This window comes from Solanum tuberosum, unplaced genomic scaffold (genome assembly GCF_000226075.1).
Source record: "Solanum tuberosum cultivar DM 1-3 516 R44 unplaced genomic scaffold, SolTub_3.0 scf00387, whole genome shotgun sequence".
Lineage (NCBI taxonomy): Eukaryota > Viridiplantae > Streptophyta > Magnoliopsida > Solanales > Solanaceae > Solanum > Solanum tuberosum.
The window spans coordinates 402,326-429,136 of record NW_006239312.1 but is presented as its reverse complement, the minus strand read 5'-3'; the positions used below and the strand labels follow the sequence as shown (position 1 = coordinate 429,136).

At 35.7% G+C, this 26,811-nt stretch overlaps 1 protein-coding gene and 1 pseudogene across 1 annotated transcript; one reads left to right on the top strand and one right to left on the bottom strand.

Annotated features, from left to right (window-relative positions):
• Window positions 1-19,066: 19,066 nt before the first annotated feature.
• LOC102580029 (ubiquitin-conjugating enzyme E2 20-like) lies at window positions 19,067-20,856 on the top strand. The gene is made up of 6 exons (XM_006362256.2): window positions 19,067-19,335; window positions 19,803-19,830; window positions 19,913-20,140; window positions 20,303-20,366; window positions 20,463-20,522; window positions 20,627-20,856. The coding sequence occupies exons 1-6, from the start codon at window positions 19,214-19,216 to the stop codon at window positions 20,668-20,670; spliced, it is 546 nt and encodes a 181-aa protein (XP_006362318.1). The 5' UTR covers window positions 19,067-19,213; the 3' UTR covers window positions 20,671-20,856.
• Window positions 20,857-20,938: 82 nt separating this feature from the next.
• LOC102581027 (TPR repeat-containing thioredoxin TDX-like) lies at window positions 20,939-25,411 on the bottom strand (annotated as a pseudogene).
• Window positions 25,412-26,811: the final 1,400 nt, after the last annotated feature.

Genomic DNA, 26,811 nt, shown 5'->3' with positions numbered 1-26,811 from the left:
ACCCATTTCGGGACAACGAACTAGACGAAATGAGCTAATCACGAAGACGATTCCACCAGCGAAATGAGACTCGGTGAAATAGCAAAAGTGCCTAGTTCAATAAAGAAACCGAAAGTTGAGTACTCTATATCTCACTTATCAATTTTCGGGTCTATTTTTGCCTAAAATATCTGTGTATTTATATGTATCTTTTCCCTTATATCGAATCAAAATTCCCAACCCCTATAAATGAAGAAGGAAGGGGTTTATATAGAGGGAGGTTAAGGTTGATTTTTGGGGGGAAATCGAAAGGGAGAAAGGGTGAAATCAAAATTCAAAATCCCTCCGAGGATAAGGTTTGGACGGCTGGCATTTGTACAAATCTTGTACAATTCTTCAACGTAAATAAAAGGATGACCTCTTGATTTCGAGCAAGGACGAGCGAGGCGAGGAGATCACTCCACCTGGCACTGGCGCTTGTACGAATTGTCGAGGGAAAGAGGAAGACGACAAGAAAATGCAGCGTACTGCTTGTATGCGTAGACACCGTGAGCCTGCTGTGTATTCGACACTGCTTTCCATCTATTTGACGCCATCTAGAGTCGTTGTTGGCGTTTGTTCACGTTACTGCGTTGTTGATTGTTGACGTTGTGAACGTTGAAAGGTGCTACTGTTTGTTGACGCGTTAACTTTGGGAATGAGTTGTTGTTAATTCTGGGTTTCTCTTTGTGAATAGAAAAAGTGGGCTGGGTCGGGTATATTTGGTGGGCTGAAATTGGAAAACAAAAGGGGAATTCGGTCTGGGGACCAAGGGTTGTTGAAAAGTTTGGGCTGCTGAAATGTGATTAGCCCAAAACATAGAATTAAAATGTACTAATTATATACAAAATTATATGAAACATATATATTACTTAAAAATTATAAAAATGATAAAATTAATTAAAAGTAACTTGAAAAATATTTTGAACTTTATAAAAATTAATTATTTCAAATCATTTGGAATTTGAGAAGCTCGGTGATTAATATATATTGTGGAGATCCAAAATTGGGTGTCAATAGTGGTTTGAGACAATCCTAAAATTTATCCCAAGACCTTATGCTCTGATATCAAGTTTGTCACGACCCAGGGGTACCCCCTAGACGTAACATGGCGTACTCGACCCTGAAGGGGTCTCATACAAGCCCTTTGCCTCATAACATAGGTAATAGAATCGAAAATACGGAACAATTTAAGACTTTTTCAATCGAAGTCATAATTCATAAAAGCAACAAGCGGAAGTCTTTCTATACTCCTTGTCTCAAACCATCTAATTCAACTTTAGAATAAACTCTTAGGACACAGCCCATACAATAGTCTAAGAACATAAAGAAATGACTTAAAGGTAAAGTGGTTGTTTTCCTCGAATCTATGAGGACTCACCAAGGTCTTCAACTCTTCTAGATCCTGTAAACCTAGCCTCCAAAGCAACTCAAGCCTCCAACCCTACATTTGGTTAGAATGTAGGCAATATGCATTAGTACAAAATGTACCAAGAATGAAAGCTAGCACAACATTATAAGAGCATCTCAAATGGTTAGTCAACATAAGACATAAGTATAAGAGATAATAACATGATCATAACACAATCAAATTAGACATAGAATAATTATCAACACAAGCATCATATAAACACAAGTCAACATAAAATATATATATATATATATATATATATATANATTGGAGATACATCATGTTCATGGCATATTCATTACTTAGACTTTCATGGTTAAATACCTCAACCTTAAGTCCTTCATATTACAAGAGAACTATTTCCCAAGCCACCTTCAAATATACTTGTGCAATGCAAGGATATCATCCCATACTACCATCCAAGCTAAGTACCTCTCTTTGGTCATTCTTGGGCATAGTCCACCTTCATATTCAAGACTTAGGTCTTCATGTCATCTTAATTATAATCTATGTACATGGCCAACTCTTAAGCTTCTCTATGCCATAAGGGTACCATACTTCTAAGTAACCATAAGACACACTTGTGCATTGCATGAAAGGCATCCCAAACTACCCTTCACACTAAGCATATCTCTGAAGTCATCCTAGTCATATTCACCCTATTTTGGCCTCATTATTAGCTTAACTCTTATAACTAAGGAAATCTCTCACCTTTAGACAATTATAACTAGGAAAGGCAAATCTATCCCAATCCTATCTCAAGACTTTTCTTTAGTGACCCTAAGTCATACTTGTACAATGCATGCATAGCACCCCATAATACTGCACATGCTAAGTACTACCTTTAGGTCCTCATGCTAACTTTTCTTGGTTTGGAACCTAGTTCCTCTCTTTAACTTTAGAACACTATGAGGTACTCTCTTAAGCACATCTTAGCTCATTAATAACTTGAACCCTATGAAATACTATCTTAAGTATGTCTAAGTTCATTACTAGCATGGATACTATCAGATACTTACTTAAGCATGTCTAAACCCCTTTATACTTTGAACACTATGAGATACTCTCTTAAGTATGTCTAAGTTCCTTCTTCACATGGACTCTATGAGATACTACCTTAAGCATGTCTAAGTCCACTTATACTCTTGAACACTATGAGGTACTTCATTAAGTAAGTCTTAGTTCAATTATTCTTTTGAACACTATGAGATGCTTCTCAAGCATGTCTTAATTCATAGGATATGTAGATTGCTATTAGGAACCTTAACTCAACTATGTAAAGGCTCCCATCTCATGAGACCTAACTTTGGGTAAACCCACACTCTACTACGTAAGAGTTCCCCATTTAACTTGGATAGTCCTCACATCAACTAGGTGTGGCTCTCTTTTCTTCTTGGAGTCCGAACCCTATCTTGTGTGACACTTCATCTCATCTTCAATATCCACTTGAGGCCAAGCATACACCTCAATGTTTACTTGTTAAGCCTTGCTTAACACTCATCTCTCATGGAAGGATGTCCTTGACACTCAATCCATGTTCAAGTGATTCTATCACTTTCTTCTATCAAGCATTCCTAAGGTAGGTTAGGTGAGTATAGGCCTTTCACCACAATTCAACCTATTAGACTTCTATTCTCTTTTAGACTTTACTCCCAAAGCCTTAGCAACACTAGGTAATCACATTAGCTTCACCCTAAAGCCCTAGCTATTAGGATCACAACCATACTCTCAAGGTTTCTTTGTTAATCTCTTCTTTATACCTAGATTTCAAGGTAATTTGATCACATTCTTCATTACTAGGTGATTCTAGTCTTAATTGATCATAAAGGTTCAATTCTAACTTTACAAGTCAAGAACAACAATATACAATAGATTCTAGTTCCATTCATGATTATAGGATCCTAACTTTGATCAATTACAACACACAACATTGAATTAGGAAGATCACATATGAACCTTCAACTTTGCCTCTAATGGCATAAACCAACAAAGATCACATTCATCAATTTAGATTAGGGTTTACCATAGAAACAGATGAAATCATCACATTATCATTAATTAAAGCTAAATCAATCATAAATGGGTGATATCCACTAGATTGGAATCACATCCAAACCCTACCCACAATGCAATCACAACCCTAGCCAGAATTGGGTTTTGAGTTCACAATTGGGGGATTACTAAGGGGGCTCCATGGGTGTAAGAACGCATGGATGATTAAGCTTCACATACCTTCAATCAAAGCCCCAAACAAAGATTGAATTAATGGTGAAAATCTCCCTGAGTTGCTGCCCCAACTTCCTTTCTTCTTTTTCTTCTTCTAGAGAGAGGATTTCTTGGGGAATAATTTGGGGTCTTAAGATGAATGAACTAATGACTTAGTTTTAGGGGTCTATTAACTATTTATAGGAGGGTAATTAATTAACTAAACGTCCACCCTAACCCCTAGACTAATTACTAAACTAACCTTCAAAGCCTAACTTAAAACTAAACTACCAAAAACTGGCAGCATCCACGACTCCCCATCCATGGACCGTGGATGGGTCTACTGTACGTGTTTTGGGTCCATCATTTGGACTTGGTGTTCAAAACTTGCAGGTCAACTCAGGCCTGACCCACGACCATGAACCACAGGCTGTGGACCAGTCTACTGGCCGTGAATGGCCAACCGTGGTTCATCAAAAGTGACTGTTTTGGGGGCTATTTTGGGGTCCTCCTCAAGGACCCCTTGGGTGGTCATTGGGGAATTGTACCCGGACGTTTCACCCCTAAACATGTCATTCTTAGTACGGGAACTGTTTCTTTGAGTTTTAACCCTCATACAACACTCCAAAACTCCACTACAAGACTCTACAACAGATTAGTTCAACTCACTAAAATATAGGGTGTTACAGACATCTCATCAAATTCAAATTTCACCTCCTTCTCCAAAAGACTTCACATAGGTCTCACAATCTTGGAAAAATCCTTGATGAATATTTTGCAAAAACCTGCATGACCAAGGAAACTTCGCACCCATTTTACAGAGATATGAGGGGGCAATTTCTCAATAACTTGTACCTTGTCTTTATCAACCTCTAATCCCGACTTAAACACCTTATGTCCCAACACTATCCCTTCTCTAACTAAAAAATGTCGATTTTCCCAATTTAGCACTAAGTAAGTGTTCTCACACCTAGCAAGCACTTTATCAAGATTCTGGAGACGTACCTTAAAAGACTTTCCAAAGACAGATAAATCATCCATGAATACCTCAACAAATTCCTCCACCATATCATGAAAAATGGCCATCATACCTCTTTTAAAAGTCACCGGTGCATTGCAAAGTCCGAATGACATGCGTTTGAAAGCATAAGTACCATAAGGACAATTGAACATGGTTTTTTCCTGATCCTCGGGTGTAATTAAAATTTGGTTATATCTGGAATACCCAGCTAAGAAACAATAGTACTCCTGCCCTGCTAGTCGATCAAGCATCTGATCAATGAAGGGAATCGGGTAATGATCTTTTTGGGTGGCATCATTCAACTTCCGGTAATCTATACAAATTCTCCATCTGGTGACTGTTCTAGTGAGAATCAACTTATTTTTTCTCATTTCTTACCGCTGTCATGCCTCTCTTTTTGGGAACACACTGCACAAGACTTACCCACTTACTGTCCGAAATCGGGTACACAATTCCAGCATCTAACCACTTTATTACTTCCTTTCTCACCACTTTTTTCATCCAAGGATTTAGTCTACGTTGATGTTATGCACTCGGTTTGTGATCCTCTTCCATGTAGATTATGTGCATACATAACGCCGGACTGATCCAATGAATATCAGCCATCTGTCATCCAATATCTCTCTTTCTCCGCTTTAGGACCCTCAATGCCGCATCAACCTGTATTTCAGACAACTTTGCAGAAGTATTATAGGTAAAGTTTCGTTAGTACCTAAATACGCATACCTTAGGTGAGCAAGCATCGTTTTCAATTCCAACTTAGGAGCTTCTTCGATTTAGGGTTTGGGTGGGGGACCCTAACTCACGATCTAATGGCTTTACTCTACGCTTATGAATCTCCATGACTGCCAGATTCAAACACGTCTCTATCTCTTGAGCCTCAGTATCTCCATGTACCTCATGCCCTACTAACACTCTTTCTAAGGGATCTTCTGGTGCAATTAGCTGTGATTCTACTACGTGATCTACGATCGTAACAGCAGACAACTCTTCATAGATAGATGGAAATTTCAAGGCGCGATAGACATCAAACACTTCAATCTTATCATGTTCCCTCATAGTTAACTGCCTAGCTGTTACATCAATTAATGCCCGCCTCGTAACCAAGAACGGACGTCCCAGAATGAATGGAACTTCAGAATCAGGTTCAAAGTCTAAGACAACAAAATCCACCGAAAAGATCAAGGAACCTACTTGTACTAACACATCCTCTACTACCCCCTCTAGCCTAGCAATGGACCTATCAGTGAGTTGGAGAATGACAGTGGTTTGCTTTGGACTACCTAACCCAAGTTTTTTATACAATGATAAGGGCATAAGATTAACACTCGCACCTAAATCACACAACCCCCGGGCATGAAAACTTTTCCCAATTGTAATCTTCACATTAAAACAACCTAGATCTTTTAACTTCTTGGGTAATATATTTTGAATTCTAGAGCTGCACTCCTCAGTAAGTGCTACGGTTTCATACTCCTTGAGCCTCCTCTTGTTAGCCACTATTTCCTTCACCTACTTAGCATACGTCGGAATACCCTGCAAAATCTCAACCAAAGGCAGGTTAATGTGAACCTGTATAAGGAAAGAGAGAAAATTACCAAAGCATTCATCTTCATTCTGCTTTCTGAGCCTTTGTGGAAATGGATATGGTAGTTTCTTTTGAGGAACGAACGTCTTAACATTGGAGTTCTTTACCACCTCTTCCACTTTCTTTTCTTTTCTTTATTTACTACCTCAGTATCTCTCTTCTTTAGAGCTAATTCCTCTAGTTGTAACCCACTTCTAGTACTCACCATATTCAATTTCTTAGGGTTTGGTTTAGTGTCACCGGGAAGTCCATCTTGGGGACGCAAGTTCAGGGAATTTGCAGCTTGCGCAACTTATTTCTCTAAACTCATTTGGGACATTTGGATGTTTCTTATGTTCTTATCCTGCTTATCTATCCTAGCATTTATCTTTGTACCTAGTTCATCCATGAGCTTTTGGAGTAACTTCTCATTAGTCATCCCTCCCTTTGGTGCTCTCGAATTTACGCCCTGTTTAGGATTTTGGTATTGTTGCCCACCCTCTTGTGAACAGTAATGGTTAGCCCCTTGCGCTTGGTTTTGGTTTTGGTTCCCACCCTATGAGAAGTTAGGATGATTCCTCAAACGAAAGTTATATGTATTACCATAGTTTTGCTGACCTCCACCTCTTTGCGCTGTACCCACATAGTTTACGGAATCCGGGTTTGCTTTACAAAATTCAGTTTCATGTGCTCCACTACCACAGACTCCATACCAACTAGTTGCTTGTTGTACAACATTTACCGATGCTTGGTTTAGGGCCATTTGTTTGAAATGCATGGTCATGTTATGCTGCATTGCATCCAGTTTGGCATTTATGGCGGTAGCTTGATCTACATATAAGATTTCGTGGCCCTTTGGGTTGTGGTTCTAGGCATTTCTCCCGCATACCCCGGGTTCCCTTCTGAGAGTCTATCTAGTAAGTTGAATAATTCTTCATGGGTTTTATCTAAGGCTTGTTCACCTGCTGCACTATTAAGAAGTACACGTGCATTATAATCTAAAGCCTAAAAAAATGTGTGAGCAAGTAGCTCATTAGCTGGGTAGTGGTGCAGGCAAGCATTCAACATTTGTTTAAAATGAGCCCATGCTTGGTACATATCCTCCCCCTGTTTCTGCTTAAAGCTTAATATCTCACTCCTTAATCGTGCGGTTTTTTTGGATGAAAAGAATCGACTCAAGAACTTCTTTTCTAGATAATCCCATGTAGTGATGGAGTTTGATGGCTCTGAATCTAACCACTACTTGGCGGCTCCTAACAACAAATATGGGAACAACGTTAACCTCACATTGTCCGATGAGACTCCATTTAGGATGTATGTATCACTAATCTCTAAAAAGTTCCTAATGTGGATTTGAAGATCCTCGTGGGGGAGACCGGTAAATTGTCCCATAGAATGGATGAGTTGTACCATGCTCTATTTTAGGTCAAATCTACCCCCCGATGGTGCTTTCCTTATACTGGACGCTACATTGGTTGTGAGTGGGACTTCCACGTCATGAACTGGTCATGCCGATATGATCGGGGGTACCTCTTGTTCTTGGTTATTCCTGTTTTCTGGGTTGTTCACGTTATCTTCTCTGCTACCATCGTTGTTTTCATGAAGACCTAACCCCAATTCTCCATGACATCCTTGATTAGCCATTTTTCTGTGTCGGCGTAAAGCTCTTTCAGGTTTGTTGTCTGGTTCAACAAGATCTCCTTTCCGAGCTAGACTTAGGAGTCAAGTGCCTGCAATACACAAGAGCTAAGATCAAGTTATTATCACTTGAATATTCTAATTCTAGACTTAAGAAAATCATATATAAATCAATTTCTAAGTCCCCGACAGTGGCGCCAAAAACTTGTTGCTCCCCAGTATACACGCAAGTGTACGTGGTTGCTCAATTAATATAGATTTTTTTAGAAACGAGTTTTCGTTCCCAAGGGACTTATGATCAACTTATATTTAACAACTTAATTCCACTACGAGTTTAAAAGAGTTGGATGACTATTAACTACTACTACGAGTTATGCAATAAATAAAAGTAACTAATTGTGAACGACTTTAAAATGATGTTTCAAGCAAGTAAAAGACAATCCTAGGGCTGCAACATGCAATGGATTTCACGTATCCTATCTTAGGCAATGAACTAATTTTGGTTATCAAGTTACTGGTTTACATGATTAATTGTATGAGTCGGTCTCTCGACCTCTAGTCGCCTACTCCAGTTAGCTGTCTAACTACATCGTTGAGCGGGGATAGCAGGCATAACTAGCGAGCATTTATATTTCATCTTGTTTCATAACCAAGCAAGTTGTTCTTCCAGGCGTCACTATTGAACACATATCAACTCACAATGGATGATTGAGCTTTCGATATTCTCTGGTCTATCTACCCTCTCTTCTCTCAATTTTAAGAATAGACAATAGATTTATCTTATGGTGCGCAAGCATAAAATATTAAAACAATAATATAGAAGTAACTTATAATGACAACCAATAATTAATTCAAAAACCTTAAATAATCAATATTCAATCCGTAGCTACAGCCCTGGAACTAGGGCGTTTAGCCACTCATAATATTAGAAAACCACCTAAAACAATTATTCATGCGATTTTCGGAAATAAGAAGAGTTAGAAAAGTGAAACCTATTACAAACAATGAAAGTTGCTCTTGTACACCACAATAATGTCGAACTCCCTACAATATAGCCCTAAGGGTTTATTTATATTAGTTGGGAAAATTAGAACCAAATTCTACCTCAACTAGGAGTCCTATTTAATACAATTTTTGCTGAAAAAGTTCGAATCTTCGTGGGGCTTCGCGCCTCCCAACGCGCCAAGAAGATAGTTCTATAGTAACACCATTGGCGCGCCTGGCAAACGTGTCTGAAGTTAGGACCTTGGCGCGTCGCGCCCATCAGTACGCCAACAATTAGCTTCTGAAGTTCCACCAGTGGCGCGCCGCGCCAACCAGTGTGCCAGCCACTGGTGATTTCTGCCTTGGCCATTTTTTCCTCTTTTTTGCTTCTTCTTCTCTGAATCAACTCTAATTTCATTGAAAGTTCCTAAAACAACTAATCACATGTGTTAGTGCACAATCATCGCAGGTTACATGAAATCAAGCTAATAGATTCGAGATTATTCTTTAATTCAATAACGTCATGGGCAAATATTGACAACTTTGGCATATAAATATGCCTAAGATCAGTGAGCTTGTTTTCAATAAAGCCCGTTAGTTTTTCACATGAATTTGAATTCAAAAGTTGTGAGCTTATTCCAATAAAGCTTGTTAGTTCTTGCACTTGAATTTGAATTCAGAAGTTGTGAGCTTGTTCCCAGAAATTTGTTAGTTTTTTCATATGAAAACCTAGATTCTTTTTAATAAAAAATCTCTACTAGTAAAATATTTTCACGTGAATTTGAATTCAGAAGTTGTAAACTTGTTCCCAATAAAGCTTATTCTCAATAAAGCTTGTGAGTTTTTCACGTGAATTCGAATTCAAAAGTTGTGAGCTTGTTCCCAATAAAGTTTGTTAGTTTTTCATGTGAATTCAAATTCAGAAGTTGTGAGCTTGTTCCCAATAAAGCTTGTTAGTTTTTCATGTGAATTCAAATTCAGAAGGTGTGAGCTTTTTCCAATAAAGCTTGATAATTTTTTCACGTGAAAACCTACCTTTTCTTAATAAAAAAATGAAGAGAAATTCTATAGTGACTAGGAAGTGTTTAACTATTTGTGAGCGTGGCTACGAGCGACTTACAAGGAGTCTGACTACTAGCGACATATCGTTTCACTAGGCAGCTTTCATCTTAATTCAAATTCAAAAGTTGTGAGTTTGTTCCCAATAAAATTTGTTTGTTTTTTCACGTGAAAACCTAGTCTCTTTAAAGAAAAATTGTGTATTAGTAAAATATTTTCACGTGAATCCGAATCCAAAAGTTGTGAGCTTGTTACCAATAAAACTTGTTATTTTTTCACATGAATTAGAAGAAGTTGTGAGCTTGTTCCCAAAAAAACTTGTTAGTTTTCGCAGGTGAAAACCTAGATTCTCTTATTAAAAAAATTGTATATAGTGACTTGGATGTGCGTAACTGTCAGCGACTTATAAGGAGCATTACAACCTACAACTTACAAGGAGCATGACTTCTAGCCACTTGTCACTTTACTCGCTTCACTAGTCAAATTTCATGTGAATTAGAATTCAAAAGTTGTGAACTGGTTCCCAACAAAATTTGTTAGTTTTTAATTATTTTTTTTGTCTATTAGTAAAATATTTTCATGTGAATTTGAATTTAGAAATTGTGAACTTGTTCCAATAAAGCTTGTTAGATTTTGCACGTGAATTAGAATTTAAAAGTTGTGAGCTTGTTCCCAATAAAACTTGTTAGTTTTTTTCACGTGAAAACCTAGAATCTTTAAAAAAAATTGTGTACTAGTAAAATATTTTCATGTGAATTCGAATTCAGAAGTTGTGAGCTTGTTCCCAATAAAGTTTGTTAGTTTTTCACGTGAATCCGAATTCAGAAGTTGTGAGATTGTTATCAATAAAGCTTGTTATTTTGTTCACATGAATTTGAATTCAAATGTTGTGAGCTTGTTCCCAATAAAACTTGTTAGTTTTTGCACGTGACAACTTAGATTCTTTAAGAAAAATTATCTATAATGACATGAAAGTGCATAACTGTCATCGACTTACAAGGAGCATAGCTGTCAACTACTTATAGGGAGCGTGACTACTACCGAATTATCGTTTCATTAGGCAACTTTAACGTTAATTCGAATTCAAAAGTTTTGACCTTGTTCCCAATAAAATTTGTTAGTTTTTTCACATGAAAATCTAGATTCTTCTAATAAAATTGTGTCTTAGTAAAATATTTTCACGTGAATTCGAATTCCGATGGTGTGAGCTTGTTACCAATAAAGCTTGTTATTTTTTTCATAAAAAAATGAATTTAGAAGTTGTGAGCTTATTCCCCATAAAACTTGTTAGTTTTTGCAGGTGAGAACCTAGATTCTTTTAAATTTTTTTATCTATAGTGACTTGGAAGTGCGTAACTGTCACCGACTTACAAGGAGAATGATAGCCAATGACTTACAAGGAGTGTGAATACTAGCGACTTGTCAATTCATTAGGCAACTTTCACGTGAATTCGAATTCAAAAGTTGTGAGCTTGCTCCCAATTAAATTTGTTAGTTTTTTTCACGTGAAACCTAGATTCTTTTAAAAATAATTGTCTATTAGTAAAATATATTCACGTGAATTCGAACTCAGAAGTTGTGAGCTTGTTCCCAATAAAGCTTGTTATGTTTGGCACGTGAACTCAAATTCAAAAGTTGTGAGCTTGTTCCCAATAAAACTTGTTAGTTTTTTTCTAGTGAAAACCTAGAATCTTTAGAAAAAATAGTCTACTAGTAAAATATTTTCATGTGAATTCAAATTCAAAAGTTGTGAGCTTGGTCCCAATAAAATTTGTTAGTTTTTCACGTGAATTCGAATTAAGAAATTGTGAGCTTGTTACCAATAAACCTTGTTAATTGAATTCAGAGTTGTGACCTTGTTCCCAATAAAACTTGTTAATTTTTGCACGTGAAAACCTAGATTCATTAAAATAAATTATCTATTAGTAAAATATATTCACGTGAATTCGAACTCAGAAGTTGTGAGCTTGTTCCCAATAAAGCTTGTTAGTTTTTGCACGTGACAACTTAGATTCTTTAAGAAAAATTATCTATAATGACATGAAAGTGCATAACTGTCATCGACTTACAAGGAGCATAGCTGTCAACTACTTATAGGGAGCGTGACTACTACCGAATTATCGTTTCATTAGGCAACTTTAACGTTAATTCGAATTCAAAAGTTTTGACCTTGTTCCCAATAAAATTTGTTAGTTTTTTCACATGAAAATCTAGATTCTTCTAATAAAATTGTGTCTTAGTAAAATATTTTCACGTGAATTCGAATTCCGATGGTGTGAGCTTGTTACCAATAAAGCTTGTTATTTTTTTCATAAAAAAATGAATTTAGAAGTTGTGAGCTTATTCCCCATAAAACTTGTTAGTTTTTGCAGGTGAGAACCTAGATTCTTTTAAATTTTTTTATCTATAGTGACTTGGAAGTGCGTAACTGTCACCGACTTACAAGGAGAATGATAGCCAATGACTTACAAGGAGTGTGAATACTAGCGACTTGTCAATTCATTAGGCAACTTTCACGTGAATTCGAATTCAAAAGTTGTGAGCTTGCTCCCAATTAAATTTGTTAGTTTTTTTCACGTGAAACCTAGATTCTTTTAAAAATAATTGTCTATTAGTAAAATATATTCACGTGAATTCGAACTCAGAAGTTGTGAGCTTGTTCCCAATAAAACTTGTTAGTTTTTTTCTAGTGAAAACCTAGAATCTTTAGAAAAAATAGTCTACTAGTAAAATATTTTCATGTGAATTCAAATTCAAAAGTTGTGAGCTTGGTCCCAATAAAATTTGTTAGTTTTTCACGTGAATTCGAATTAAGAAATTGTGAGCTTGTTACCAATAAACCTTGTTAATTGAATTCAGAGTTGTGACCTTGTTCCCAATAAAACTTGTTAATTTTTGCACGTGAAAACCTAGATTCATTAAAATAAATTATCTATTAGTAAAATATATTCACGTGAATTCAAATTCAGAAGTTGTCAGCTTGTTTTCAATAAATCTTGTGAGTTTTTTTCACGTGAATTCAAATTTTGAAGTTGTGAGCTTGTTCCCAATAATGTGTGTTAGTTCTTGCACTTGAATTCAAATTCAGAAATTGTGAGCTTGTTCCTAATAAAACTTGTTAGTTTTTTCACGTGAAAACCTTGATTCCTTAAAAGAAATTGTCTATTACTAAAATATTTTCATGTGAATTTGAACTCAGTAATAGTGAAGAGGGAAAATGACAGAAGGGAGAGAAGAGGTATATAAAAATGATTGGGGTTAAAAGAATGCATTTTTGGTAACTTGGAATAAGAATATATCTTAGGTGAAAAAAAATGCAATTTCATTGAATACAAGTTACCTCTTACCAACAATATGTATTGGTTAATTCTTCACCGAAGCTAGAACATATAAGAAGAAATTACTTAATTTTTATTTGAGATGAAATTTGGATCTAAGACCTCTTAGTGTTCAACTCACATCATTTGATCACTATACTAATGTATGAAACTTCATTAAAATATAAATTAACCGAGTATCGAGTTCTCAATGTCAAGGTTTTTTAAGTCTCTTGTTCAAATCAACATTTTATGATTTTGTAAATTTCACATCAGAAATTAAAAAAATATTTATATATGGGGTATATGTGTGTATCACCGCAATTGCTTGAAATTGGGTCTTGATTCTACTTCAGCACAAGAAATGCATGAAAGTACAGAAAAAATGAGTTTGAATGGGTACTTGTGTCTTAAATAAATAAAATTGATAATGGAGAAAGTTGATTGTTGAAGTATTGAAAGAGGAATGAAAATTTAATGGAGTAATTTCAAACAATCAAGATTCTGAATAAATAGAGTTGCATGCACCAGTAATAACTTGGCAGTGCGTAACTATAAGCATTTACAAGAAACATGGCTGTCAGCATTTACAAGAAACGTGACAGTCAACATTTACAAGAAACGTGACTATCCATACTCCTTATGTTTCTCTACCCACTAACACTTATCCACTGCCTACAACTACTCCCGTAAACCCATCGAACCCATCACCTCCAATCCAAAATACTCCCACCGTCCAAACTTATCCAACTCAGCATATACAAAGGGCACATATTGCCACTCCTTATGCACAACATGTTCCCCAGGTATATGTGGTCGAAACTCAAGCCTTCACCAATCCAATTTCGGTCAAGTTCCAACCTGAGGTAGACCAGTATGAGGAAATGAAGAAGGATATCAAGGCAAAGGTTGATGATGTGATATCTAGAGAGATTCGTGATCTTAAGGAAGTAATGAGAAATCTCTAAACTACTAGGGGGAGTAAAAGTGTAGAATATGAAGATTTGTGTGTGCAACTAGACATTGACTTGCTTATAGGGTACAAACCGCCAAAGTTTGATATATTCAATGGAATCGGTGATCCTCATACACATTTAAGGGCATATTGTGACAAAATGGTAGGAGTGGGGAGAGACAAGAGGGTTAGAATGAAGTTGTTCATATGAAGTTTATCTAGTGAAGTTCTTTCTTGGTACACACAACAAGATCTCTATAAATGGCGTGGTTGGAGTGATATGGCACAAAACTTTATGAATCGCTTCAAGTTTAATACTGACATCACACCAGATAGGTTCTACATGACCAAGTTACAGAAGAAGTCAATTGAGACATTTTGAAAGTATGCTCTACATTGGAGGTCAGAAGCAGCTAGAGTCCAACCATCGATGAGTGAAAGTGAAATGACCGCTACCTTCATTAGATGTCAAGATAACAGTCTTTACTATGAGAAACTGATAACCATGATGGGATAGAAGTTAACAGAAATCATTAGAATGGGAGAAATCTTGGAAGAATTAATCAAATCAGGAAGAATCCAAGACTTTACAATCTTGCAAGCTGCACACAAAGTGATTCAATATGGATCAATGTGAACAAAAAGAAGAAAGAAGATGTATCTACTGTCATGATTAACCAATGACGCATGCCAGGTCAAGTTCCTCCATACCTAAATCAAACTGAGTTATTATTGTACTTTTCAATACATTGAGTTGTTATCTACTGTTTCAGAAGCTTTTCCTTATATCGCATTATTGCCATTGCTTTTATATTGAATTGAGTTGAGACGAGGTAAGTTGTTTCTTTAGTTCCATTTCAAGCTTATGTCATGTTTTAGATTTCCCCTTGCATGCTCGTACGTTTCATGTACTGACACCATTTGGCTTGCATCTTTTATGATGCAGATACAGGGAATCAGGATTATCAATCGGCGCTCCGTTGATCCAGTCGTGTTCCAGAGTTGTTTGGTGATCCTCTTTACTTCCGAAGGATGCCTTATTTATTTTCTAGTATTTCAGTTTTGTTAGGATGATCAGGGGTCTTGTCCCGACATCTCTCATAGTATTAGAGGCTTCATAGATAGACAGTAGTAGTTCATGAGTCTTTTTTATTTCCATTGTTTATGTTGAGACTTGAGTTGCCTCTTTGGCCAGTTGAATGTTTATTTCTAAATATTCCGAGTTTAAGTATTTGAGACTTTTGAGTTAAAGCTCTCCTTTGAGTTCTTTTATTAATGAGTATATCTTCTGCTGAGAGTTGAGCCAGGCCAAGGGTTCGTTTGGGGCCAACAATGGTTCTCGAGTGCCAGTCGCGTCCAGGGTGTAGGCTCGAGGCGTGACACAAAACCTGTGGTACATGTAGGGTAGGCTCAACCAACTATAATATTAAAAATATTGCAAGATTTCCTGATGGCAGACATAAATGAGGCCGATTTCTTGTGTCTCACAAATAACACGTGTCCATAATAATTTGAGAAATCATGATCAAGACTAAAAATTCTCACGTGCAACAAAAACATATGCAATTGAAAAAAATATTTCATTAGCATCAATTCCAATCGCAATTAATAGTTTTATATCATACAAAACCATAAGGCTTAAGTCATCTACGATCCCTTAAAGTTGTCCCGATAATTCACTAGACAACTGAACCTAGATTTGTACTTATTGAACACCTCTACCCCTTTGAATTTGAACCATTTTAACATTTTTCTAACAATAAGCTTAAAATATAGAGTGTGTGAAATACACACGCGATGACATGGCAATTCGATGAATTAAATAACGACATCTATTATTTTTAAGTCCAAAAGATTATTAAAAATGTATTATAAAGTAAATGAAATAGGATTTATTTTTAAGTTACAAAATAAAAGAAAAAAAAGGTTGTAACCCCGCCCCTGCTATCCCATCGGAGCCCAAAACGTAACCCAAGTTTTCTCCGACAGTGTAAATATATTGTTTTTAAAGATTTTTGGCACTTCTGCAATAGAGAATCAAAGAAAAAGTAGAAAAATGAAAAATTACTGCTATTTTTGATAGGTTGGAGGAATTGGTCATCAATTTCTCCAACACATTATTTCTCGTCGAATATCTCTTAGATAATCAAAAAAATTGTAACTTTCTTCTTCGTTCCATTTTTGGTACAAGAAAGATGAATTATGTCGGAAAATTAATAAGTTCTTATCGACATTATCAAAACAATTGGAGTTACATTGAATTTTTTTGTCAGTTTTATAACTGATTTTTATTGAAGAACACCTTACATTTACATAAAATATATATATCGATTTAGAGAAACAAATTTCAAACTTTAATCCCTCTACAAAGTAAAATGATGAAAATGGCGGCCATGGATGTGGGCCGGTGGTAATGACGGTAATATCAATCTTAATATAAATGACAATGGAGTAAAAATTAAAAGGAACAACGATGGAGGTAGAAGAATGGAAGTTTCCAGAGGAAAAAAAGGAAGAAGAAGGATGTATGGCCGACGGCGACGAACTGGTGTAACGGAGGAACTGATGAAAAAGAGGTGAGGAAGAAGAAATAGTATTTTTTTCCACAAAAAACGCCTAAGTAAATACCTTCATGCGCCTATCTGAGGTGAATTACAAACAATGTGCCATGTAGGCAAAAAATGTTTAAACGGTTCAAATTCGAAATGGTAGAGGGGTTCAATAGGTACAAGTCTTAGTTGAGGTGTCTAAGTGAATTTTGCGGACAACTTTAAGGGACCGTAGATGACTTAAGTCAAACAATAAATATGTGTGTTATCTATTGAAATGACATACATACAACTTTGAGACCATCAATACTTGGCTTAAAAGTCCAAAAAAGAAATTTGAATATTTGTTCGCTCTACATTTTTTGTAGAATGGTGCTCCCACTCAACAATAGTGCATAAATTGAATATTTATTTGTCTTTATTGTGCTTTTCTATAACTAGGAGGGAAATTGTGCTTTCATTTGATTATTTTGCGAGCCATCTTGATATTCATATCTGGATCTTCATAATGTATGATATCAATGAAGTCACAATCAAGTTATTATCAAATTGAAATGTTTCTCCTTATGATTATCCGTCGAACACATATGCGGCTCAATCGTTTTTCATGCCTTCCAGATACCATTTAATATCTCTCTAAAGTGAATCATCCAATCACATTCCAACATATGGATTTTGCAAATAATCCTCCAACTTTTATCCTTGGACTACTCACAAAGAAACACCCTTCTTTTGCTAGATTGTATACTCTCACAACATATTTCATTTGTTTTTTATTTATACATAGCATACGCAGTTGCATATACAAAAAAAAACAATAAGCGATATAAGAGAACTAAAATCAATACTTCAAAACAAATTAAGATTGCAACAATCTAACTTGATTGGATAAATTCGAGATTATTGAGATTCTAGAGTGTAATCCGGTCATAATCATCATCTCTCATGCAGAAAACATCTTTTGTGCTTTCTTCAGTGTAGTCCAAATATGAAATCATAGTAAAAGAATAATTAATGCTAAGATTTCCAAGGGGTGCACCATCTCCATTAACATCGTCGTCATCATCAGACGTTTAGTCATTGCCCGTGGATCCATGTTCTAAAGGTTCATTATTATCCAACTCACCTAGTTGATCATCTCTTATATATTGTTGTTCACAATTTGAGTGAGCTATAAAATCATCCCACCTATAAAATTTGTGTGAGCTCATTGTTGTTCAAAATCATCCCACCTATAAAATATTAAAATATGAATATATTGTGTATAAAAATTATTACTTAATTTAATAGGAAAAAGTATCAGTTCATTTATCTATCAATTGAGTCTAATGAAAAATGACATTGTCTATCGTCCGAATTCAAACTACGCAAGTGCATGAAACATTGGTAGATCCCCTCGTATCGTAAGTATGCACACTCTAGCCCAAATCATGATGTTGTGATTGTCTTCCAGTTTCTGCCACTATTTGTTATGGGACTGCACTCCTTGAAGAACCAATATTTAAACTTGGCAAATATTTAGTATCTTGATGATCAACTCATTTAGAAGTGTATTAAAAGTAAAGAACATTGGATTTCATCCAATAATAATTACTACATTTTTCGAATCACTTATACTCATACTCATTTAATTTCTTAATAAGCATTGCAAACACTCATATTTAGAGGATACGACAACATTTGCATCATTACAAGACGTCGATTCTATCTTATAGAACCAGTTTCATGGACAATATTACCACCCCAACAAGAACACAAAAAAATAAAATAACCAAAAAAATGAATTTTCTTATGACGAAAATGAATGAATTTGAACATTTTAATATAGGACAATTAACAACCAAAAAAAAATATATTATTGGCCAATCTCTTAACTCAAAGCGACTTGTTTAAACAAAAAAAAAAAGTAATAAAGGTAAGTCGCTCAAGCTCCAGCAACACACTTAATAAATAAATTTTAAAATACGCCACTCGAAACCCAACAATTTTAGAAAATAAATTAAATGGATAAACTATCATTTGACCATCCATTATAAATTAGGCCAAGTCACTCAAAGTCCAACGATTAATCCATTTTGATTAAATGAGAAAACAAATAACCCTTTATGTTTATGCATTTTAGTTTGGAAAGTATAGTATAGGGGTATTCATATGCCCCTTCCCAAATAAACATTACAATTCACAATATCACAATATAATTTGAAAATTTAAACAATCTAGTTTTTTGAAAAAATAATTTATTCCCAAGAAAGGAATCAATAAGGTTATAAACTAGCCGTTAGAATGTGTTTCACCCTATTTGCGCCGCACACCTTTATAACGTTCAAAAAAGGAAAATTTTCTATATAGTGTTGTCACAATCTCTTCATTTTCTTTACCAAAATCTCTCTCAATCCTTTTCTCTTCTGTAAAAACCCAAGAAGAAGAAAGGGTCTACTTCAAAAATCCTCTCTTTTCTTGTTTTTTTTATCTTCAAAAATCAAATCTTGATGGCAACAATGAACAGTGGAAACAACAGCAATACTCCTGCAACTGCGGCTCCTGTTATGCCTTCACCAAAGCAGACACAGACTACTGCAAAGACTGTTGATACTCAATCTGTTCTTAAAAGGTGCCTTTTGTTTTTACTCAAATCTTTGAATTTTGATGTTTATGGGTTTTGGGTGTGTTTGTAATTTGATTTTGGGGGTTTTGATCTGTTTGTGGATTGAAGACTTGGGTTTTGGGTTTCTTGATTTGGGGTTTTGAGATGGTTCTATTAGGGTTGTATATCTTCGATTTGATTTTCAAGATTGTTTTAATAATTTCTCAAAATGATGAAATTTTAGGCGTTTTCTCAGATGGGTATGTGGTCAAATTGATTTTAGTGCTTATGCAAGATCATTTCTATATGAGTTTCAAATTATATCTATCTACACATTTGTTTGCTATGTGTAAGTTTTTAGGTGTTATATAGTCATCTGGATATATTTTTATGTGATATCTTTGTGCTTATGGATTATTAGGTTTTGGGGATGTTTAGATTTCAATACTATTCACTAATCTGATTACGTTTTTTTTGTTTGGTTGTATTATTAGGTTGCAATCTGAGTTGATGGCTCTAATGGTAAGGAATCAGAGAAATCTCTATACTTTTCATTTCTGTGAGAAATTTTCTTCAACTTAAAGTTGTTTTCATTATGTTTTAGATGAGTGGTGACTCTGGAATATCTGCATTTCCTGAAGAAGACAACATTTTCTGCTGGAAAGGGACAATAACTGGTAGCAAAGATACAGTTTTTGAAGGAACAGAATACAAGCTCTCTCTTTCATTTCCTGCTGATTACCCTTTTAAACCACCAAAGGTCAAATTCGAGACCGGTTGCTTTCATCCCAATGTTGATGTGTATGGCAACATATGCTTAGACATTCTTCAGGTAACTGTCCCATCTGAGTCTTGTTCAAACTGCTTGGATATGCCTTGTAAAGTCGAGGGTCTATTGGGAACAGTCTCTCTATCTGAGTCTCATATTGTAGTTGGTTTGGTTTAACATCTTTATAACATCTGATCTGATGTGTGGAATACCATGTCATTATAGGATAAGTGGTCATCTGCTTATGATGTGAGGACTATACTCATTTCAATTCAGAGTTTGCTTGGAGGTAAATACTATAAGCAATTTGTTATCGTTGCATTTATCGATTTGATCTTTATAATCTTAACCATTTTCTAATCTTGTTCTTGTAATGTTGTACCAGAGCCAAACATAAGCTCACCTCTGAACACTCAAGCTGCTGCTCTTTGGTGCAATCAAGAAGGTAAATCCTTAAGTTTTCTTGTAAATTGAAATTATGGGTAAATCGACTTAGTGCGACTGTTTTTAACGAGTCTTTTTTGCCGCTTTCTTTCTTTCTTTGTGCAGAATACAGGAAGATGGTTGAGAAGCTATACAAGCCTAGTGTGTAGTTAGGTGTTAGTGTAGAATTGTTATATTCTTTTTTCATATGGATGGAACAAATGTAGTTGGAATTGTTTTAGTTGCTATTTCCTGTTGTTTGGAGAACCCTCTCTTCATATGTATGAGAAAGAGGAAAGGTTTGTTGTGTACTCTCACAATAATATGGGAATATAGAGCACTTCTATTTTTTTAAATCTCTTGTATCTCAAATTCCTTGGTGATATCTGATATCATATCAAAATGCAGAAAAAGAAGACTTTACAGTGTCTATTTATGAGTTGCCATTACCAAATTTATTTTGGGAGACATCCTCTCAGTTTCCAAAAAATAATGTATGGGACAGTTGGTAGGCTCTTCTCAAGGTTTAAACCAAGTAGTGTTCCCCCCAAACCAAGGCAAGCCAAGGTGCGACTTTGCAGGAAGCTGCCGTTGTCTATGGCCAAAGATCGACATGAGAAGCCCATGTTTTGGATATGACACATCTTTTGCTTACCAAGGATATGGAGGTAAGTCAAATGCTTGTCACGATAATGAACAGATGCCACTAGCTAACAATGAACTTCTTACTTCAAAATATCAAAGTGTGTGACAGCGGGAACAAAAATGTCCCAAGAAAATTTACAGAAACTTCATGCTCAGATTGATGTTTTTTCTTTTAACACTTTTCATAAGCTGCCTGCAGTGGAAACTGATGTCAAGAATAATGAAAAGCAGCCAGTTAGTGACTAACTACTTTCAATACACTTAAAAAACACCTTTGGTACGCTGCTGGCTGTCACACTCGATTTAATCCCTCAACCTTTCCTCTTCTTGCAGCTGTTGATACTTTTGGCAGTGCTCTTCAATTTTACGAGCATTAGGTTCAACCTGCCATATTTCAAGGCCAAAAAACTTCAATTTTAAAGTTTGCAGATATTTTTTCCTTCTCAACTTAAGTAAGCACAATGAAATTTAACTACATATAGTAGAAAACCGTGTGAACCATTCAGAAGGTTCAGGTACATCAGAGAGAAGGCGTTGTGGATAAGGAGAAGTTTGAATGTATGACCTTTATAAGTATCTTGGCTATCTCCTCATCAGAATCTATAATAGATGCCACACGAAGATCGCTAGCTGCATATTTACATAAGCCCAACATTGATCAAGCCATTCCCCTCACTTTGTATCCTTTTTCTGATTCAAGGTTGACCTTTAATGAAATGATGTGTCATTAGGACTCCAAAATACAGTCACAAGCATAAATAAACTTTAAATTTCTTTCTATCTTATGTAATCATGGCTGAAGACAGCTTCTGAAAAACGTTTAAGGCAGCATCAGCATCACGAATCGTGGCATTGGGTTTTTCAGCTTAATGAAGACATTAGCTGCATAGACATTAGTATTTGATACAAAATAACTAGCATTAAGATGGTAAATATGCCAGATACAAACCTCTTCTTGCGTTTAATACTGTAGAATTTGGATTCAACTAATAGCTTCAGTTAAATGATTATGGCTTCATTAAGCGTGCCTGCTAGGAATGAACCAGCTGTAAGTATTGAAGAAATAACAGAAGTCACATTGTGCTAAGATAGTAACTGAAGCCTCCCATATGCAATATTGTCTTATTTTCTCATTCACTGAGCAAGTATGGAGATGTAATACTCACTGTGGGACCAAATATCTTGTGGTCCCTATGGTAACTTTTTTTTTGAGCTCGATATATGAAGATCAAGTAGGATTGGAACAATTTATTAAAAAGAGAGTAGATGAGGCATAGATTGCTTTTGAGAGTCTTTTGAGCATATCATGGGTGTTAGAGTGTCTCATATTTGTAAGAGAATATGTTATTGTATCCTTTTATATCATGGACATTCCTCACTTCATGAATTAACTTTGAGATTGAGTTAGCTACAAGGTGAATTTCATTACAGTTGAGGTTTAGCTCCAGTACATTCACATTTGGGCCCTTTTGAGCTTGAGGTGGATAGCTGGGTCAAGTTGTGCCCCCTTTTTTGGAATTTGAACAGTCACACTATTCTCATTGAGTTTAGTTAATTACAATTGTAAAATCTTATTCATTGAACTCCTTATTTGCCAATGTTTACACCTTTAGAGTGGGGGACTAAGCAGGGAAGTTGGAGCTCGGTAATGAGTAGTTAATAACCAATCAAATGATGTCTCAACAACAAGGATGCCAAATTTAGGTACAAACTAAATTATGAACAGATGCCACTAGCTAACAATGAACTTCTCACTTCAAAAAATCATGCCGTGTGAAAGCGAGAACACAAACGTATATCCAAGAAATATTACCGAAGCTTCATGCTCAGATTGCTGTTCTTTCTTTTGTACTCTTTGCATAAGCTGTCTGCAGTGCAAACTGATGTCAAGGATATTGAAAATCAGCCAGTTAGTGGCTAACTATGAATACACTTAGAAACACCTTTAGTTCCGCCTGACCCCGCTGGTTGTCACACTCAATTTTTGTCAACTTCTTCTCTTCTCAAAGCTGTTGATACTTTCAGCAAGAGTCTGCAATTTTGTGAGCATTAGGTAAAGATTAGCATGCCTTCAGTTATTGCATCCAGTGCTTTCTCTTTTGATATTTGACCAGCATCTCGATTTCTGCAGTTACTTCACTTGTAGAATCTCCCATTTTCTATTAGAAAACAATGAAAAACTCATTACATATAAAAGACAACACCAAAGTTGCATCCACCAAACCCCTTCATGACATTAGCTTTTGTGGAGGATCATTGTCAGGATTCACACTATCAATGTTATCCAACTTGACATCAGACTTTATAATGTCTTCATCCAGTTCATCAAGATGCTCCTCACCAACTTGTTCCTACGAACTCATTCTTCGGTATCAACATTTCCCCATTTCATATTGAATGTCATGTTTCTAAATCTTTAATTCGGCTCATGCGAAAAGGGTCACAACTTCTCAAAATACCAAATATCATGAAGTATAATGGATTCTCCTAATTTACTTCTTACAAAATGAGGGAAATATCACAGGTGAAACTTTCCGTGAGCCATAATTTACTATGAGATCCAATATAATCACAAAAAGCAGTCATGTCCCTCCCATGGAACGTCCTGTCACCATAATGGGAATGTATTGTCAATTAGTGTTTTATAAGGTTAATGAAAGTTCTTGTATTATGTTATGATTGCTTCACTGTTCTTGTACATTTGCTAGACTATTGTAACTTGTATTGTTGCCACTTGCCACTTGCCTCAATTTGATAGCTTCTGCTTACAATCTGATATCGCATATGATAAAAAGTATTATTGCACCTGGAGTATTGTCGACTTAGTTGTTGTTAACATATGTTGGCTTGCTGCTACTTTAGCTACTGATATCAGATGGGGAAGTATTGTCTTAGGGATCCTTAGGTATTTAGCTGCTGCATTATAGTAATGTGATTACTATATAATCTTCTTCTCTTAATTAGTATATATGTTAAAGGAAAATTAGTAGATTGATTAAAGTTGGGAAAATATTCAACAGTGGCATGTTTATAAAGCAGAACTCCCTCATTATTGCTCATCACTTATAGCTCATCTATTGGTCTAGTAGCTCTTGTCAACTACTAATAAACAACTACATATTGTTAGTGTTCTTTTCAAGGTAAGTTTCTGCTTTTGTACGTGTATTACTGAATTTGATTCTATGGTACAACTTATTTATTTGTTTTACTTATGAATTCTTGGTGGTGGTGTTACAACTCTTGCATGACAAGAGAAAAAAAGCAAAATAGTAAAATTATAACCTCTAATCTAAACATTAATAGGTAGGTCCCTTCTCTACTAATTCACTATTTTTATCCCTTCGACTCCTAGTTCATGTGTCTATTTATAATTTAAACGCATGGATGAGTTAGAGAGTAAATATGAACCAATCGAAAGAGTACTGCTTGGTAAGCCTTCATCACCACCATCGTCAAGTGATCAATAAAATTGACCATCTAACAGGTTAGTAAATTGAGTTTATTTTTTTCTTTGAGATGAAACTATTGCGATGTTATATGAAAATCTTTTCATTAGTTGGAATATTGTCATGAAATTTCCTCAGTTGTAAAGATACAAAACTTTTAAAAAATAGATTGGTAAAGTGACTTTGTTGTCTCTTGGTCTTCCTGTCATTCCTAATTGAGATTCCTTGGTATTGTCGATTCTTCTCCTACCGACGATGTAGCTGCTGTGTAGTGGTAAGGCTAAGCAATGGTGAAGTGCTGCTTTCACTTTTTTCTTCTACAATTTTTCCTTTCATATTTATTGCCAACACTGTTAGTGTCCTGGATTGCTTTGATTTCTCCATTTGTAGAGTTAATTACCTAACTATACACTATAGATGCCCCAATTTGGGCTTTGTCAATGCTGTTGTTGTAGAGTTTACTGCTTCTTTTTTGGTTGTGCTTTTTGGTAGCTGATGAAAATTGCTACCTTATTTGTCCAATTGTTCCGTTGTTAATCATTGGTGATTCTTCGTGTATTGTAACCTGCTGCTTTATTGTAAAATCAGATTCTTTTTGAAGTTTAACCTGCTGATTTTTTTTTTTGAGAAAGTAACCTGCTGATTATTTTGTTGGTGTACATATTTCCATTGACAATTCTACACGACTCTGCCTACTAACTGTACCTCCAAAAACTAGCAAACTGTTAGTAATGATATAAGCCTCCTTTTTCTCTTTCTGAAGGATTTGAATATGAGACTTTCTTCCTCCATCTCCTTTCCTTTTAATTCTCAGCTTCATATATTTTTCATTTAATTCCGATGAGTCTGTTCATCTATCCATTATGTTCGAGAGCTTGGATATACATTTGGACTCGGGACTTCTCGCACCCTAAGCAAGATTCATACCACTAAACCAAATGCCTTGTTTTTGAATTAGATTTCTTTCCTATATAATTCATTGTCTATGATCTATAACTAGTTTGCTTAATTTTTCTTTGCATTAGTGTAAGTCAATTAATAACCTCTAGATCTCGAGTAGTCATAACTGTCACAACAGGTTCGTTATTGCTTCGTGTCATCAATATGTTTATTTGTGACTTGCTATTTGGACACAAAACTCCTAGCTAACTTGAATAAATGCATACTATACTTTTTTTTTTGAGAAGGTAACGATTTGTATTATAAACCAGTACTTATGTAGTACTGAAAGCCCCTTTACAAAAACGTATGAAAATCTAGGAACAAAAACAGCAAGCCTAGCATGATTCTAATACTTCTAGGATTGCTTCTGCATCTACAGGGGAACTCTTTGTACACCAAAAACATAATAACATAATACAATATGTTATTATCATTTGTAGGGATCTGCTTCTATCCTCAAAGCATCTAGCATTCCTTTCTCTCCAAATGGTCCACCAGATGCATGCTGGAATTGTCCTCCAATAACTTCTGTTCTTTGCCTCAATTCCTGCTTCCTCCCAACTTGAGAGAGTGTCAACAACCTTGCTAGGCATTGTCCATTGCATGCCTCTGAGATTGATGAAAATCTTCCACAGTTGATCAGTGATTTTGCAATGCAAGTACAAATGCCTAACTGTCTCAGCTGCCTCCCGACATAAACAACAATGTATCACCAGAATGTTGTTTCGTTTCCTCAGATTATCATGTGTTAGTACTGCCTCCTTTGCTAGCAGCCAAGTGAAGCATGCCACCTTTAGTGGAATTTTGGTTTTCCAAATTTGTCTCCAAGGCCAATTGAGGGTTAGAGGAGCTCACTTTGTATCGTCCTTTGTTGTGCTCTATCCACCGTAGGCAGTCCTCCCCTTCCTTCAAACCTTGAAATGATTCTAACCTTTTAAAGAATTCAACTAATCTACAAACTTCCCAGTCATTTAAATTCCTTCTGAGAGATAGATCCCAACCTTGGGGAGACCACATTTCAGCCACTGTTCTGTCTTTATGTAGTGCTAAGTCAAAGATGTCAGGGAAGATCTCTGACAAATTTTGATTACCAAGCCATCTATCTTTCCAGAACTCCATCTGTCTTTCCAGAATTGTGTCCTGACACCATTGTGTACTGTTATAGTAGTATGATTCCTTAGGAAAGGCCACCAGTTCCTAATTAATCACCAAACAGTAACACCATAGGGATTGGTTGCTTCCTTGGTGACCATGAATCCATCTCTCCGTACTTCAGTT